An 18,670-nucleotide genomic window follows, 5' to 3' on the forward strand; every position below is an offset into this window, starting at 1 on the left:
TTAGTCTTATATTAGGACGACAAACATCTGGTTCCATACTTCTGTGGATGCGAAGATAGCATCATCTCTTTATCATGCCATTAGTTGCACCACCTGCAAACAGACGTTGTTACCATTGATGGCCCAAGCACTTGAGAAGTGCCATCTCTATTCCCTCTGCCTTTCTCTGCTACAAAGAACCCTACCATTCTATCCAGCAGAGATCTAGCAACCACAGTATCTTTCAGTAAGTGGAACACATAGATAAGCCACTGACATACTGAATATGATTAACAGCACAACAAAGTTTAAATACATCCTAATATATATCCTAAATGATGACAGGTACCTATGCAGTGTCCTTGTGTTTCTGTTGAGTGAATGTGTGAATATATGACTCATTTTAAGTCGTCATATAAACAGTTCTTTGTCTAGCTATCTAAACTATTACTTCTTTTGTTCTTTCCTCTGGACTACCATCTCAAATTGTATTAGTTGAATATATACTACATGTTAAACAATCCCTATAGCCAGTGTCTATCAGGAACAGTAGTTTCATTAATACCGCTAGCAAGTGAAATCATTACTACCTCACAACATGAAGGTGATATTTTCTAAGAGTTCTCTGATTAGATTCTTTCTGATATCCAATTATTGTATTTTGCTCTATTAAAAATACTCCTTGAATACATTTTTATTTACTGTCTATTTTGAAAGACATAGTTTGCAAAATTATAGCTTTGCTATAAAACCAGAGAGAAGATTGAAGAGGCAGGGTAGAAGACTGCTACCATGCAAGGCTCCATCCAAACTGCCATGACTGGACTCCAACATTCTGGCTCTCAGTGGTTGACCTCTGAGTGGTTGACCTCAACTTTGGCTTTCTGACTATTCTTTTTCATTTGGAAACTTGGAAGAAGATTGGCAATACCTTAGCGGTCTACTATATGTTCTAATAAATATAATGGACAGGGAACAAGTGCATGGAACCCAGAAGCATAGTATATGTTAGTTCTATTACTGCTGGTGACTCTCGGGGTTGAAAGCCCAGACTGGGATGGAATGTTAGTTCCACCACTTTCTGAGACGATGTCTATGACCTCGTAACCTCCCAGCTTCCTTGCCTTTTTCCTTTTAAAATCTTGCATTTTAAAGTCTTCTTTTAGTAGAGCATTATATGTGTCTTTTCAAAAGACTTATTCATATTTTAAATTATGTGTACGACTGTGTTTCTGTAGGTGAGTATGTGTCCACGAGTACGGGTGCCCACAAAGGCCAAAAGAGGATATCCTATCCCCTGGAATGGTGCTTGGAACCAAACTCAGGTTCTCTACTGGAGCAGAACACAACTTCAAGCACTGAACTGCCATCTCTCCAAATCCAGCTTCCGTGCTATAGATGGAGAACTCTTGAAGTTACGGAGTGGATTAAGTAAAAAACAAAGAAAGAAGCAAGGCCCAACCAAACAGCACAAATGACTAAAGAATTATATGTTCTCCAGAAAAATCAGGCTTGCGAAAGAAAGAAAGAAAGAAAGAAAGAAAGAAAGAAAGAAAGAAAGAAAGAAAGAAAGAAAGAAAGAAAGAAAAGAGTATGTAAGGCAAAGAAAGAGACAAAAATTATAGTAAGGACCAGTCCCCAGGAGCTATCAAGTCCAGCCATCGCTTCAAGAATGGAGGTGAGGGGGAACAGGCTAAGGAAAGGGAAGTCCTCCAATCTACAACTTGTGGGTCCAAGCAGGATGTTACCAATCAAGAGGACCACAGTGTCTTAGACACAAGGACAGAGTCACGTAGCCTCAACAACTACTGCTACTCAGAGCCTGAAGACCACAGATACAGGATCCAATGACTCCAATTCTAGCACGCATTTCCATTCAATGTTTTTTTTTTCTCTTTTAAATAATATTGTTAAAGTAACATTGTAGAAGTAATATTATTATTTGTGAAATTTGGGGCTGTGCATTGATAAAGACTTCCTCAATCTCCCCAACTCTCCAACTCTTTTAAAGCCCAATAGGAGGTTGTTTTAGACATGCAAAGAAACACTATTAGGCAATAAGAAACACCAAAACCCCACATTATAAAACACAGTGTTGGCTTCCTCAAATAAGACAGTTAAAATATAATGTAGAAAGTCTAAAGTTATTGGGGGAGTACATTTTACAAAGGAGACATTGACTTCTTTCTACCATGGAGTGCTAAAAATAGCAAACTTACTGTTTCTTTCAATAAGACAAGATAAATGGAGAGGAAACTCAGAATACTAAAATAGAATGAGAAGAAATCAAGGCATCTAATAAGGTGAAAACCCCAATAAAATAAAAAGTACAAATAAAACCTTGTTTATAGTTAATCTGGAGATTATTTTAATTAATTAGAAACAATGATCAAATACAATTTTCTCTTCATACTAATTTCTATATGTAAGTTAATTTCTTTTGTTAATACATGAAAAACCAAAGAGAGCATCATACTAAGAATTCCTCTATATTATTCTGTTAGAAATTGACTTCAGGAGAAGAAATGTAATTCTATTCTATTCTGTTCTATTCTATTCTATTCTATTCTATTCTATTCTGTTTGTTTGGTTGGTTGGTTGGTTTGGTTTTTTGAGACAGGGTTTCTCTGTATAGCCCTGGCTGTCCTGGAACTCACTTTGTAGACCAGGCTGACCTCGAACTCAGAAATCCACCTGCCTCTGCCTCCCAAGTGCTAGGATTAAAGGTTTGTGCCACCACCGCCTGGCAATTCTATTCATTTTTAAGTTGAATAGGCATGTAAAAGGGTCTATACTATAAATTAAATACCTTAAGAAAACAATATTTGTAATATATTATTGACCAATTTATTTATGAAAAGATACTTACAATATCTTCTATTATCTCTTTAATAGCAGCCACAGCTAAAATAAATAAGAGAGGAACCAGTGTTGTGTAACGACCGGTCGGCGACACATCAGGAATTTGCTGAAAAAGGTAAGATAACTCCAATGAGAACCATAACGCTTATTAAAAAAACCCAAGAGAATAATGTCACAGGCTCTTCTAAAACATTCCTCCTTGATTTTACTAGTACTTGGTGAAGTACCTGGGGAACAAGCTAAGTTGCTTCATGGGAAATATATATACAGCACATAGAGCTAACACAAGGTTGGATTATACAAAGATAAAATAGCATATAATAAAAGATACCATCATCAAAATGTCTTAGAAATGCAAGAAATATCTGTAGAAATGTCCAAACAGTCTAATATGAGTAAACAAATCATGAAATAATGCTTATTTCACTATCCCTTTATGTTATCTCAATCAGACAATAATGCTTAAAGCCAGAAAAAAAAAGACAAAATGGACACAGCCCTAAGTTAAGAGTAGCTACCTTTGGTGCTGGAATAATTAAACTTTTCTTTATGCTTTGCTGGATTTTTCAACTCCTTTTGCTAACAGTAAACATTTGCTATTTTTTAAAGCATTTCTTTCCCTTTAATCATCTATAACAACTAACTTAAGTGGTCATTTTTGTAAGTGATAATTTTTATAGTGAGCTGTTTAGTATTGATACTTTTCACTGCAGTAAAGCTAGCTGGATAATTTAGGTCCCTCCTCTCTTCAACACCTAAAATGTACACTTCCTGCCTTAGAATTTATAGACCATATCACATATTTGGATAAACTTGAACCAAAGTTGGCTTGGAGGGGTGTAGAAGACCTGACCCTGCGTGCAGGCAGCAGCAGCACTGCATATGCACGAAGGCCGGTTAATCTCTGCTTTTCTGTAAGCCTCAGGGGACTGGTGGAGGTTTCAACAAAATATTTCCCACTTCCTGCACACTTGGCTTCAAACAGAGGTTGGAGGATGGATGGAACTTTACCTGGAGCAGGGCAATAAAGAGAAAGAACGAATTAGCCGCTCTTCGGAACTGAGAATAGAGGAACCTCGGAAGGAATGTGATCACGTTGTATTTTGCAGTACTGGAAGGCAAAAAATAAAAAGAAGCATAAAGCTTAGTCCCTCCCACAGTTAGCGCCCATGTTTTCAAGGTTCTGTTCCCGCTGCAGGAGTAACCAGATGACAACATTTGTGGACAGTTTCAAATTTGGAAACCATAGTGAGGGGTCATTAACATATATAAAAAAGAGGGAGAAAGGAACTGGCGAAATAAACAGTGAAGACTGGATCTCATAGGCTTGGCTTTCTCTATGACATTGTTTGTCCTCTTTGGCCAGTTATCATGCTGAACAGTACTAGGAGTAGCTTGCAAAGAAGGGCACCTTTAGATAAGATACTGGACCATCACATCAACAGAAAAACATCAGCCTTTGAACAAGACCAGATAGTGCAAACATCTTCCAGGCAACCCAGCACACAGCTTTTGCTGTTCTAAGCTGCACTGTCTCTACGGCCACGCTGGAACATGGTGAGGACTCTATACCGTCCAGAATCAGTAAGACATGAAATACGCTGGTATTGGAAAACATCTAGGCTTTCCTCTTGCTACTAAATAGAGGGGAGATTAAAGACATATGCCATATTCTTCAACAGTGATAGTACTAGAGGACCTACAATTTTGTAAATATTCCTTTTAAATGGGTACATTGCAAATCTGGAAAATCGGTCCTAGGGAAATAGCAGGACAGCAGTTGAGGTGCTCATGTGGCCAGCGGCTATTCAAAACCTAGTGCTTATGTGGGCTCTTTTCCTGATTATTGAAATTAAAGCCCTGAGAGATGCAGTAAGGAAGACATTCTTGAAGCATGCTGTATTATACGCACTGTATCACAGCTATCAAAACCCACACTTTAAAACTCTAGCTAAAACAAACAAACCAAACCCCCAAAAGTTCTTGGTATAGAGTTGCAAAAAAATTGTTTCTAAGCTGTTAGAACTTGGCATGCAAAAATAACACACCATTCTGTGAACAGGTTTAGAGAGACCACAAGTGCCCAGGGGCAGCTTTAATTACTCAAAAATTACTAGAGTATAGTAGGTGCTTGTCACATCTGCTCCTTTCTCTGTCCAGGGTCTTAGTTTTTATTTTTATCCTTTTCTTCGCTTTTTGTTTGAGATGCTGGTAATTGAGCCCCGAGCTTTATAAATGCATTTACAAAAGCATTCTTCCATGAGCCACACTGTAGCCAGTGTTTCTTTCATAGACAGAAAACAGAGAGACAGTAGGTGCTCCTAACTAAACTGAGAGCTCTTGGCTATCCTGGAACTCACTATGTAGACCAGGCTAGCCTCAAATTCACAGCATTCCAGCTGCCTCTGCCTCCAGAGTGCTGGGAACAAAGGTGTGTGCCACCATGCCTGGCATGCGTTTTCTTCCCACCCATCTTGCTCTACTGCCCAGCCTTCCCACGCCACCATGCCTCCCCCAGCCCTTCCTACCTGACGTGGTTGTTGCAGAATTTTGTCAGCTGAGGCTGGTTGATGAAGATGGTTCTCACTTCCTCCTGATCTGCCAGCGAGGTCTTCTCTGAAACATCATCTGTCTTCTCATAACCTGAAAGAGACACTCTTCTTAGTGGAGGAGAAGTGTTTAATCTTACTACCCTTATCCAGACCAGACCCACATTTCCAAGCTACTCTACAATGTGATACTCTGACACGACATGGGCTGCCCCTTATTGGTGGCGTTTCTTTTACAACAAAGAGTAAAATACATATAAAATTTTTGTTAGGGTGCCATTTGATATTTACGTAAAAAAGATCCCCTTCAGAAACAATAGTGTTTTTTTCATCTTTCCTAATACAAATGTCCCAACTCGTCTCTTCTACTTCATAAAAAGACAGCCAAAAGTAAAAAAATTTGGACATAGTTTATGTGCTAGTTTAAGTAAAACTCAAAAAGAGTAATCTAAAATACATTTTAAAGCTTAAATATATTGAATATGTCTGTTTCGTTTTGGATGAAAATAGAAAAAATAAATTAAATACTAAGGTTTAAGTAGGCAATTCTCAAAATGACCTAACTCGGTGCGTTCCCCTCCTCCGTCCAGTTAGAAGCACGATTTCTAACTTCCTTCTCAAGATCACAGTAAAACTGCTAAGTCACCTCATGGTTCGCACTTAACACCAAACCAAACCAAACCACCACCCCCCCAAAAAAAAAAAACAAAAAACAAACAAAAAAATTAAAACAAAAACATACGGGCAAGAAAAACTTTAAATGGTTCACTGTAATTTCGTAGTGAAAACTAGGGTATGGGGGCTGTTGCCAAGACCTTGGGTCTGATCCCCTGCACCACAAACAAAATTAAGCAAGCAAACAAGCCAACAGGATCTAATTAAGTTAAACCCTCCTCTGCCGAGAAAGGACAACAGAAACATTATATCTGGGAAGTCCATTTGTTTCCTTTCCTCTTTTCTGGGCTAACGCTTCCCTTAAAACCTGCTGGCCTGTGGCCTTCCGAAGCGTCCTGCACTGTGAAAGCTAGCGAAGCTGTTCTGGGTCCACAGTCAAGTGCAGCGACTCCTCCCCCACTGCACACTTACCAGGAGGTTTTCTGGCTCCCTGGTTATGAGTCAGCCTCCCCCTACCAGAATAGGAGCTGCCGGGAGCCATAGAGGGTGTGTTACTCATCTCCACAGCAGTCAGCAAACAGCAGGTACTCAACAAATGTTTGCCCAATAGACACACCCCAGACGAGAGACGTGGTGACCTCCACCGCCCCATTTTGAAGCTTCTCCACCCACTGATAAAGATACTAATGATAACCAGCCGCTAGTGACAAATGGTAGCAACAAGCTTGCCTGTGGGACACAGAGATAGTGGGAGAGGGAGACTCACTGAGGTGCCCCAGAGCGGACAGGGATGCTGCCGGGTAGTGATGCACACGCTGACCAAGCACTCAGGCCAGCTCAGAGAAGACTTTCCATTGCTGAGAAAGCAGTCTGAAGCCTATTCTCTGCCTGGCAGGGAGCCACTAAGAGCTTTCCAGGATCAGAGCTGCATTTTATCCTCATCGTTTGGAAGGTCACTGCCTCAAGGTAGGCTCCATCATAGACATTTTTCAGTTTTAGGAACGTTGTTTTTGCCCACAATCATGCTCTATTACTACGTCATATTTTAGATACAACACAAGCTTCATCCCCCTCCTGTATCATCTGGATTTCACATGGGGATTGGGAGGTGGATCATTTGGTGAAGCGCTTGCTGGACAAGGGTGAAGGCCTGAGTTAAGATCTCTGGAAATCTAATAAAGGCAGAGCAGCCATGGCGATGCACCCATAATCCCAGCATGCCGGAGGTAGAGACAGGAGATTGCAAGAGCCAGCTGACAAGCTAAAGGGGCTGAATTGTCAAGCTTGGAGATGAAGTGGGAGACTCTGCCTTGGTATATTAGAAGGTACAGCTTGATTGAGAAAGCTGTCTTTAGATGGGACTTCCTTTACAGTTCTGCACTCTTGAGAGCCTGGCCCTGGGTTATTTTGTCCAAGGAGTGACGGATCGATCAGTCCTCCTAAGAGATTTGGACTAGGGTCTCAAATGGTACATGAGTAGGACCCATATCATATGTCTATCCCCCTTCGAACTAAATTTGTACTCAAGGATTCCTATGGTATTCTCCTGGGTCAAAGGGACTGGAATCTAATCTGTATATTTCTCACACAAGAAATTGGGTAATTAAGACAAACCTAGTGGATTAGCAGAGGTCATAGGAAAATCAGACAAAGAACTTCTCTAAAAGAGGCTACATCTAGAATGGTGACATATTTCTATGAGTAGGAGCTTTAAAAGGGCTGGATCGTTCTAGGTGTATAATACCCAGGTGTGGCAGTGGTGGTGCACGCCTTTAATCCCAACACTTGGGAGGCAGAGGCAGGCGGATTTCTGAGTTCTAGGCCAGCCTGGTCTACAGAGTGAGTTCCAGGACAGCCAGGACTACACAGAGAAACCCTGTCTTGAAAAACCAAAAGGCAAAAAGAAAAAAGGCCGAGCAGGGTGGTATATGTGAAGCTAAGGGCTCTGAGATGCCCTGGCCAAAAGTGACACTGAGATCTAAGACGTACTGATCAAATGGGATAACTGAGCTCTGAGATGCGCTGACCAAACATAATACCAAGAGAAGGATTTTTCGCTAAGAACAGCCAGTGAGATCCTCAGGAAGCAAGAACGATTGCTTCCTCCACTCTCCCTGAGCACTGCCATGGAGCCTGGCAATGCCATGCAGATTCCACACAGAGGTGAAGCTGTAACTCCCAACTGCCTCAAGGCCAGAGGTTGCTCCTGCCACCTTATGTGATATATCTGATCCCCCACTGACTACCTGTTTTAGAAACGCGTAGGCCTCATAACCTCAGACATCTGCACGATACTCTAATGAAGGTGTCTGCTGTGGTCCAGGAGTCGCTCCATTACCAAACATCAATATCAGTCAGACAGGGATGGCTTATTGAATGCATACCCTAATAATGATCAGATTGGCACCACAAAAAGGACTTGGGTGTCTAATGGTGGTATTAGTCTACTCTCAGGACAGGCTTTTTCTAGAAAAAAAAAAAAAACAGATTCAAAAGTTTAAAAAGGCAAGGAGGGAATGGTACTACATTTTGGCTTATGCTGAGTGCTCCTGAGTGAGGTAAGAGGGGCGGTGGATGGGTGGTGAATGGGAAATTCAGGACATTGGGTAACAGAGCAGGACTATTATAATCATGACTTTTTGGCTTATTAGTGGCATTCTTCAGTGTCAGCCACAAAACCCACAACAAGCTCATACGCAGGTGGCAGGAGGTTCTGCCCCATGGTCTGCTCTGACTCAAGCCACAGCAGTTCATACTGACCTTTAACTTACTGGGTCCTACATAAAGCTTTATGAAATTCCTCAAGATTAACAAATCGCAGGATGTACAGTACACTTCAGAACAGGTTAGGTGATCAGCATGACCCTGTTCTGAGTCAAGTTATTTTTCTATGTCAATGACTGGCAAGCATGTTATAGCAACAATATGAAATAGCTGGCAGGTATGGAACAAAATGGCTATCGCTATTCTGGAAGTGCGGGTAGGGGTCAGACCACAACAGTGTCTGAGGGAAAGACCCAAGCTAATGTGGAAGGCAAGGGTTTGTAACTATTTTAATTGGGCTGAAGTTCAGCTCACTGTAGACACTGGCAGGTCTGGATATATCAATAAGCAATTAATCCATATTTCATAAAGAAAAGAGCCAAAGTTCTTATTTGAACCACTTTGAGGGCAGTGGATCATAATTTTGACCTCATCCTTACACTGGGTTAGAGGTGAGAACACATTCTCATCATGCAATTTGACAGCTATCCAAGGTACACACGGGGCAAATGACTTTCAAGTGTCTGTGTTGTTTTGTTTTAAGGTAGGCTCTCAAGTCACCTGGCCTTGAACCTGCTGTTTCTTAGAGTGTGACCTTGAGCTTCTTATCTTCCTGCCTCCTCTCCTGGACCCAGACCACCAGTCTGTGCAGCCTTACCTGGAGAAAATTTCCATCCTCAGTCACAAAGGCCACATAAAGAGCGAGCTAGGTGCTACTTTGACTCAGTCCTTAGTGTGCGGTGGTCGTAAAGGCAAGCCAAGAGGGAAATTCCTCTCATCTCAACACGAGAGAAGTCAAACTAAGATGGCATGGAGATCCATGTCCCTTTCCATACACAGTTCCATCTCTGATTTAAGGACAGAAATTACATCTCTTACGATTTGGTTGGTAACCCAGAGGGCTTGTTTGATATTTTAGTGATGTGTGCATCTAAGCCATTAAACTTATTAGCAACTCTTAATCTACCTGCCCAGACCCCTACAGACTGCTGAGAACTCAGCCACCTATACAGGAAGCAGCAGGAAGCTGGAGAAGCCGCTGTCTTTGGATGAGTTCTCAGCCAGGCCCTCTCAAGCCACCTTTGTTTGGAACCCACACTAATGGTGAAACCAGCTTGAAGAAAGAAATGAGTCTTTATCATGCTCTCTAGTATGCCTTGCAGGTTTTCCTACTATAAAAATCACACAGAGGGCACACAGCACTCAAGCAGTCAATAGAAATCGACCCTGAAGCACCGGCTTACTGTTTCTGGGACCTATCTTCTCTAGGTTAGTTGCAAGAAGGTCTGGATTGAACTCTGAAACCCAAATCTCATTGAATGTATCATCTGGTAAATGTCAAAGCAAACAATAAGATGTATTAGGTGGTTACTCTGATTAGCATCCTAATTTTCAAAACAGAAATATTATATGACTATCTCCTGGAATAATTGGTATAAGAAGAGAGTTTGTACACAAAGTACTTAAAAAACACTTGGCATTTGCTAAGTATATTTTTAAAAAGTCTATTATGCTTGAAGCGTGAGCAGTGATGGATGAATTCAGATGTTGAGTCTCAGAGAAGGGGAGGCTGGCACAGTGTCTCGGAGTGGTAACTCCTCCCCGGTGTAACTGTGAGCCCATCTGTTCCCCCTGGCTTCACGGAAAGTTTCCTAAATATTCCACCTGATTCACACAAGCCCTCAGTCGTCTGATGAGCTCTCAAGTGAGCAAAACCAGATCAGATCTCTTTCTTATGTTGAGAGCAGATCTCTTTCTTAAAGGTAGACTGCAAGCTCTTCAAACTTTTAAGATGTATATACATCCAAAGTTCATAAATGTATGATATGAGGCAATGTCACAGGAACTAGGGGAACTAATGTCACAACAGCAGAAAATCTGACTGAGCAGCACACCTCCAAAGGGTCTCCTATTTCCTGGAAAGGCATCAGAGTTGAGCGGAATCCTCAGGAGTTCAGGCAGGTGGTAAGGGATGGGAGTATTGCTTAATGGTGTGGAGTGAAGAAGCCAGTGGACCATGGGTCCTACAGTACTGTTTCTAGACTATCAGAAACCTCACAGCCAAGCGGATTCTCCTAAGTTGGTCTATCTGAAAAGTCAAGTGAGTTACCACATGCCTCATGAGAATGAAAGCAACTCACCCACTGGTGACTGGGTGAAACAGGACTCCAACAACACTGGGCTCACACAACCTAATTCACTTGATCCCACGTAAGGACAGATACATCTAGAAGAACAATGCTCTGTTGAAGACCCTGGCAATAGGATCATGATACTTCAGGTCTCTCACTTACCACTCTCCATTACCTGGGCCAAGCATAAATAAACCATGATAAATACTTAAAGGCTTATCTCCTCAAATTCTAGGTTCCTAGAAATCTGTCATATGACTGTTAAGTACAGACATACAGATGAGAAATAACTCCAGCTGCATACTATACTTCCCAATGTTTCTAAATGACCAACCATATCACTGAACTGCCTCAAGTATCATATTCCATTTATATACTTATATACATATATGTATATATTTTATAACATATGTAATATATAAATAAAATATACATTATATATTATATATGTGCATGTATACATATATAATACATAATTATTATATAATCTTATACTGAACAGTGAGTTCTGGGTTGCAAAAAGGATTTAGTTTTGCACCTATCATTTTTATCTTTGCCCAACAGTGTAACATGCACACAGCACTACCAATGCCCACTTCTTCAGTTTTAGTTTCCAGATCTTTGAGACACTCATTTCCAGGACTGAAATGCTCAGCTAGACACTTGACAATTACAGATACAACTAGTTTCTTAAAACCAAAACCAAAAACAACTTTATTCTTGAGACTTTCATAGAAGCATAAAATGGAGTATGCTCATATCCACTTCTTATTTCCCTCTATAATACTGCTAACATGCCTCCCTGGCATACTTCACCCTGACCCTCATCACACACTAAGTCCAGTTCGGACATGAGTGTGTAGCCATTCCCTGGAACAGGCAAACCTGCTGGCAACACAAATAGCACTTCCCAGTCTGTACTGGAACTGAGTAGACAACAATTTCTACAGAGCAAACTGACAAGGAAAGCATAGGGTGGCTTCGTTTAGTGTTGTTCTAGTTGGTGACTTCTTAAAGCCACCAGAATCAAGACAGTCTTCTAGAATAAATGATTCTGGTGTGGACACTAAATGGTTCACTGAAGTGGACAACGCGGTGGCTGAGATCTTAAATGTTCCCTTAAGATCTGCTGTCAAAGGCTTGGTTATCATTCTGTGACAATACTAGAAGGGAGGACCTGAGGCTAAGGGGAGATAGCTAGGTGATTAAGGACATACTTTTGAAGGGAACAGGAGAAGCTGGCTGGTTCTTCCTTCTGCCTTTCACTTTCTGTCTCTTCCTCCCTGCCCCCACTTCCTCCTCCCTCCCCTCTTCCTTTCTGCTTCCTTCTCCCTGTCTCTCTTCTGTTCTCTTCTCTTCCCTTTGTATTTGTCATGAGATATGTGACAGCATTTCTTTGACCATGAACTCTGTGCCATGACACCCTGCTGCTTTGCTGTGTGCCCTAAGTGATGGGTCTAAGCAAACCTGGCCTGGAGAATATGAAACCGAAGCCCAAATGCCTTTCTTCCTAATAAGTTCATTATCTCAAATACTTTATTCCAGCAGCAGAAGGCTGACTAACACACCTTTTAGTTTTCAAATGATAAGGGAGTATAGTGATTCGGTAATTTGGAGCTCTAGCTTCTATCTATATTGAAGATATAAATTTAGTAATACCCTACTTGATCTGATTTGTAGCCAACATTAGAAGCTTTGTTTCCTGAACAATATCATAATTTCAACAATGATAAAATACTTAGAATGCCCTAAGCACACATGAAACCATAGATTTATCAGGCTGGCTTCTTCATTTTTTATAATATGACCAAAGTGTGTGTGCAGAGTTCTGAGAAGCCTGAAATAGCAGCAGAGGGAAATAAATAGCCACCTGATACTCACCATTAACAAAACATCGCTTGGTATTTGCATACAAGGGTATAAAAGTGGCATGCTGAAGGTGGCCACTTCACCCTCCCGAAATAATTTCTATCAGCAACAGATGTGGGCTGGCATTGGGGCAGCATGTGAGCTACTTCTCTGTAATGAACACGTGCTCCTCTTTCTCAGCCATGCCAATCACTAAACCCGTGCACAGGCTGTGGGCCAGTTCTGGTTCCTCTACCGATTACATACATCACCCTGCATAAGCCCTTCCTGGTTATGTTCTAGTCTTGATAAATGAGGAAGCGGGGCTGACAATATTAGGCTGTCTCCTGGTCCTAAAGCACTCAGAAGTCAGTATCTTCCGGGTATGGGTAGACAGCCAACAGCGTGTGTATTTATAAGAACAAGGAAATGAAAAGTACGAGCCTTTTCAGAGATGTTTTATAAAAAAAACAGTTGATTTAGTCTGTAGTCAGTATTCAACCAGACCTCAAACGTGGATTTATAACTGCAGCCAAATCTCTGTTCTTGAAGAGATACTTGGTAACCATTAGCTTTTGCCAGCAGTGGCCTGGTCTCTTCTGAGCATTTACCACCGGGTTACCAAGTAAGAGGCCTTAGGCTTCCTCCTCCCTCTGTCCAGACCCAGCTTGCAGCTTTCAGGCCACACAGCAAGATGCAACCAAGGACAGAAAGGCTCAAAGGTTATCTAAGTGAAAGGCTTAACGTTTTCCAAGCCTTGTCACAGATACTACAACGCAATCCGCAGAACTTAATCCCATCATTTGTTCAGTCAACATACTTAATCTCTTTGGGCAGGCCATTTTACAAACCATTTCGGAAAGAGCTGAAGATAAGGTTCCCTCTCTCTTGGGTTTATTTTGTAGAGTAGAGGAAGATAATTACAGATCACTCTAAGGGAGCCGTAGGAAATGGCTAGCAGGTAGTGAAAGGCCATTAACGTTCTTTAGTCTCACTGTGGTGATAGTTTTTTGCAGACATCAGTGCTTTGTCCAAGGCAAGTGATGCTTCATCCTGAGTGGTCAGAGAAGACCTCTCAAGACGCTGAACTGAGAGACCTTAGTGATAGTTAGAAACGATGGGGGATAACACTGACTCAATCAATGAGTGTTCTCTGAAGAGAACCTGAATCAACGAGGGGCAGGAGAAGATCCAGAGACACAATGAACACCTTGAATTTAAAGTGCAAGGCCGTTGGGAGGCCATGTGATAGCATAGGTGAAAGACAACAGGGTCTGGATTCAGCTCGTGACAACTGATAGGAAAACAATGTAGAAACCATCCTCCTAACCTACATCCCTCCTTATCTTCCTACTGTGGTACAGTGTCAGACACGCCTGCCACTTAATGTTACACCAAGCAAAAGCCCACCCACGATCTGCAAGAGCTGTAGGATTTAAAAAATAAATATCCTATCGATAATCTTTTTATTGATTATATGTTATGCTTAAAGTACTCCAGATATACCAAGTTAAACACAATGTCAAACCATAGCTTCCACTTCCCTATAAGGTTTTGTACAATGTGTACAACCGTGATACCCTTGGGGCACTACAAGGAAATATCCTAGCTATTCTTATCTGTGATGAAATCAGAAAGGCAGATTATGGGAGGGGGAGCCCTTGAGACAGATCTGGGTTTAAAATCTGCCTAGGGCATTTCTATGCAACAATAAACAAAGCAATGTATTGTCTGGGCCTTACTTCCTCAGCCACGGTCAAACCATTGCTGTTAGGACGACTTAGTGTTAGCAATGTAGACTGATAGTTGCTACTCAAACTGTTTCCGTAGTCTAGTCTCCATAGAGATTATGTTTCTCATGCAATTCTGTAAGCAGATATTAAATAAATAAGTCTTCCTCTAAACTGCCATCTCTATATAGAGGTTATGCAACTGAAATGAGGGGTGAGTAGGTAGGAGCGAGAAGAGTTGCCTCATAACACACTTAGAGAGCCATTACGACTGTGCAGATTATGCAATTAGGAGGAGGGCCACAAATGGACTCAAAACATCTCTTGTATTACCTTCTAAACATACTAGGCAGGGTCCAATCACCTATTAGTCAATGGTTTCCGATACTCGTTCTTAAAGAGACTATATTGTTTGCTCAGGATTCTTGACCTAGATTGAGGTTATTAAACAAACAATCATGCTTACAACAGTCCGAAGCTAATAAAAGAGTATGAACTGGAAAACGAGCTGGCGACTTACGAGATGCAATTAAAGCTAGGGGCTACTTAGGAGGAAAGAGGAACACTGCTCACTGTCCTTTTCAAGGCACACACACAGACGCATGCGTGCACTCACGCACATATGCGTGCACAAATAAAAGTATCCTTTCCTTCTGTCCCGTACCAAGCTGTGTTTTTGTTTTGAAGCAATCTGGAGAAACGATTTAGATGTTCTCATTCTCTCTGTAAATGCAAAGGCAGTTACTGTAGCTACAAAGGAGACTTGAAACCCTGCATTCTGCATTGTTGAAGTGGGGTCACTTCACATGTAGCTGCTCAGACGGAGGACAGAAGGCAGGCATTAACTCAGCGACCAGGACTTGGGCACTTGGCTGCTTTGGTGTTCATACTATACTTTGAAGCAAGGCACTAAAGAAATGAAGCATCTGCCCAAGCATGGAAATTAAAAAGAAACTCTTCAGTACATCTCAGGTTTCCAGACACAAGTGCAGAGCTGGGAGGGTGGGAGGGTGGGGGAGAAAATGTCATCTGCATTAGTACGTCATCACTGGACTGAACACAGCTCAAGCTCTGCGGACATCTGGTGCTGTCACCAGTTCAGTGTCTGCTTTCCTGGAAGTCTCCCACTTTTCTTTGGCAAACCACCCACAGGAGTACTGGGGCATCCCTTCAATCACCTCCCTTGGCCCCATTTAACTTAAGAATGTTGGGTGCAGTAGGACTTGGTGGTACCCAGAAGTGATTGCCCACTCACTACTCATGCTACCTTAGCTCTCATGTGACCCGTCTAGAGAGCTTTTGTTTGGTTTGTTTTGAACTCAGCTTCTGCCCATGGAACAAAAGTGCTCATTAAACCCCTTCCTGAACCTGGCTCAACTTCTTCCAAATGCTCGCACTCATGACTGGCACTTCTGCACCTGCTCTCCTCAATAGATCATTAAACTTCAGGAAACTTCCACAACAGGCTCTACTTGCTCGATCAGATCATCTGCTTGCTCTAATTAAGTTCTTCATCCAGCACATTCTAGAACACTGTGGGATGCCACCCTGAGGGACTTGCAGGACAGCTGAAAAGCTTTCCATACCCATTGCTTCCTCTCACTACTTTCTTGTTCAAGCTGTTGTGACCCTTGCCCGTTACCTTTAAACTTCTCTAAGTTATTGAAAGAAGAAGCTGTAATAAAGAGACACCTAACTCTCACATATAAAACATGGTTACTTGCTTTATTCATTCACTCACTCACTCATTCATTCACTCACTTACCCATTCATTCAACAATTGAGCATGATCTCATCTCTTCCTTAAATTCCAATTCTTACAAATTTTTTCTATAGCCATCAAAACCCTGATGAATTTCGCTTATATATCAGAGCACATTCTTTATCACTCTTCAGTGTATCACGCAGAAAAGTTTACATCTGAGGAATGTGCCTGGCATATTTATGATATACTTTCTGAGTAATGGATACACATACTGTACACACATGCATTGTGCACACAGCTAGTAAGAATAACAGATGAATGGATGTCTCTAACTTTGGCAGCAAGGCTAGATCAGGAGTAAAGGCACGCTTAAGTATTAATTGTGTATGTTGCTCTAACATAGGGAAGTAACACGAACCACACTATAGAGAAGTCTGTGTGCACAGCCATCAAGTGTTTATTACATTTTCTACTTTGATATAAGGTATCCAGAAATTCCCAGAAGTTTGTAATCTTGCCCCCTGCCATGATAGCCACTAGCATACTCTCTTATGAAGACCTACTTTTACTATACACAGTAAATAGTATTTTTCTATTACCTCTGGAAGAACAAATTTAAAAAGAGACAAGTGTGAGCACACAGCAACACCATTTGTCTACAACAGGAAGAAAATAATACGTGGACACCTCCTGAAGTCACACTGAGCTGTGACAAGCTCTAAAAGTACTATGAATCCTGCGTGGGGAATACTAAGAAGAACTCCGCTATGTTCAGAAGAAAACACTATCCATAAGCAGGACTCCACCGAGATCTATGGCCTGCCTAGTGTTGGGCTTCACTTGGAGTAAGTTCTGAATCGGTGGCAGCCAGATTTGGGTATCATCCTAGAAAAATAATCATGTTGGGCAGCTTGGGTTACTAGGAAGTGGCAGTAAAGCATTTCCCAACAACGTTAACATCCATGCTCAGGTGGAAACTCAGGAAATGTAATGAACGAGGGAGGGGGATCTGATGGCATCACCTAGAAACACCCCATAGGCCACGTGGTCTGAGAGAAGAAAGAACAAAAGCATGTGCCACCAAGCAGACTGACTAGCACCGAGGGGGTTTCCACAGCGAGACATCTAGGACGTCTCCATCTCCAGTCAGGGGCCCTCAGTTAAAGTATCGGCAGCTTGCCTAAGCCTCAAGCTCTGCCCTAAGAAGGCCTTGGACAGAAGACGCTGAATGAGCTGTGCCTACAGACTGGACTCTCAATGGCAGAAAAGGGAAAGGCACAAAGGATGCACTAGAAGATGCAAAGGGTTAGGAGCCTTGATGATCAAGTCAGACATATCTCTTACACTTCATGTTATCAGGAAGACCCCCAAAGGGGAGACTCCTGATTGGCTAAGACAACATGCGGACTAACTGTTAGGCTCCCTGAAGAGAGAAGAAAATGGAGTATTTAGACTCCACTGACATTGGACATAAAATCCTAGAATGAGTGACAGGAGACCCAGAAAGGCAGGACACAGGCTTATGTATTCCAGAGTGTAATGCATGCACAGGCACACAAGAATAGAGTGAAGGCATTTCTTAAAATCTTAAGAGCCCACCAGAATGCTTTCCCCCTTCATTTGGGATGCAAGAATTTGATGAGACAGGCCTGTGGCCCAAAATAGTTGTGTGGAGTTAACAGGTAACAAAAGCAGAACTTAGCAACTCCTACGTCACTTCATTGTCTGTCAAGCTGCAGCATCGAAAACTAAAGCGAAGGGGAAGTGGAGAGCTTTGCTTTATTATTTTAAGGTAATAAAATAATATCTTTAAGACTTTGTATCTTATAATAGCAACACACACATACTCACATACACATATGCACACACTTTCTCTCTCTCTCTCTCTCTCTCTCTCTCTCTCTCTCTCTCTCTCTCTCTCTCGAATTATGAGAGCCTGAATGGTGGTTAAGTGGAGCGTCATAACAGAGAGCCATGGACCTCAACAGAAGATTCAAAAATGAAAAGACAAAAACAACCAAACAAAAAAACCCCAAACAAACAAAATCCACTGCCCCACCCACCCCCACATCCAAAACAGCCAGATTACATACATTACAGGACACTGTAAGTCAACATATGTGCTTTCTAGTCTCACAGATCAAAGCTCATAGTTGCAAAGGACTTATAGAAATGGTTTAAACATGAAAAATTTGGAAGTTAAAAAGAACATCTATGCACACTGAGAATTCAGGTAAGACTGAGTAGGATTTAATTACTTTGAAGGAGCTATTTCAATATATACAGAAACACAGAATATATTAAAAGGTGTGCCATTTTACAAAGTCTTCTTTATATCACCTAAGCCTGAACAATACTGCTATTGTGCCATGATTTAGAGGCCAATATCTGTCAAAAACCTCATACAAAGAAATGATTAAGGGATCGTTTAATGATCAGAAACCAGTAAACTTCCATAAACAAATTGTCTGCTTTTACTTTTTTCCT

The 18,670-nt window shown here is 41.6% G+C and overlaps 1 protein-coding gene across 9 annotated transcripts in view; it reads right to left on the reverse strand.

Annotated features, from left to right (window-relative positions):
• Atp8a1 (ATPase, aminophospholipid transporter (APLT), class I, type 8A, member 1) overlaps positions 1–18,670 on the reverse strand; it is a 229,346-nt gene that overhangs the window by 191,101 nt on the left and 19,575 nt on the right. For 5 of the 9 annotated variants that reach the window (NM_001038999.2, NM_009727.3, NM_001284345.1 and 2 more), the window contains exons 2-4: positions 5,370–5,484; positions 3,853–3,952; positions 2,849–2,947 (exon numbers count right to left, since the gene is read on the reverse strand). In NM_001038999.2, coding sequence (NP_001034088.1) covers positions 2,849–2,947; positions 3,853–3,952; positions 5,370–5,484 — 314 coding nt within the window. Of the gene's footprint in view, positions 1–2,848; positions 2,948–3,852; positions 3,953–5,369; positions 5,485–5,949; positions 6,031–6,476; positions 6,657–18,670 lie in introns of those variants that run through there. The other 4 variants (XM_017320623.2, XM_017320624.2, XM_006503704.4 and 1 more) reach the window with 4 other exon arrangements.

Source organism: Mus musculus, chromosome 5, assembly GCF_000001635.26.
Source record: "Mus musculus strain C57BL/6J chromosome 5, GRCm38.p6 C57BL/6J".
NCBI lineage: Eukaryota > Metazoa > Chordata > Mammalia > Rodentia > Muridae > Mus > Mus musculus.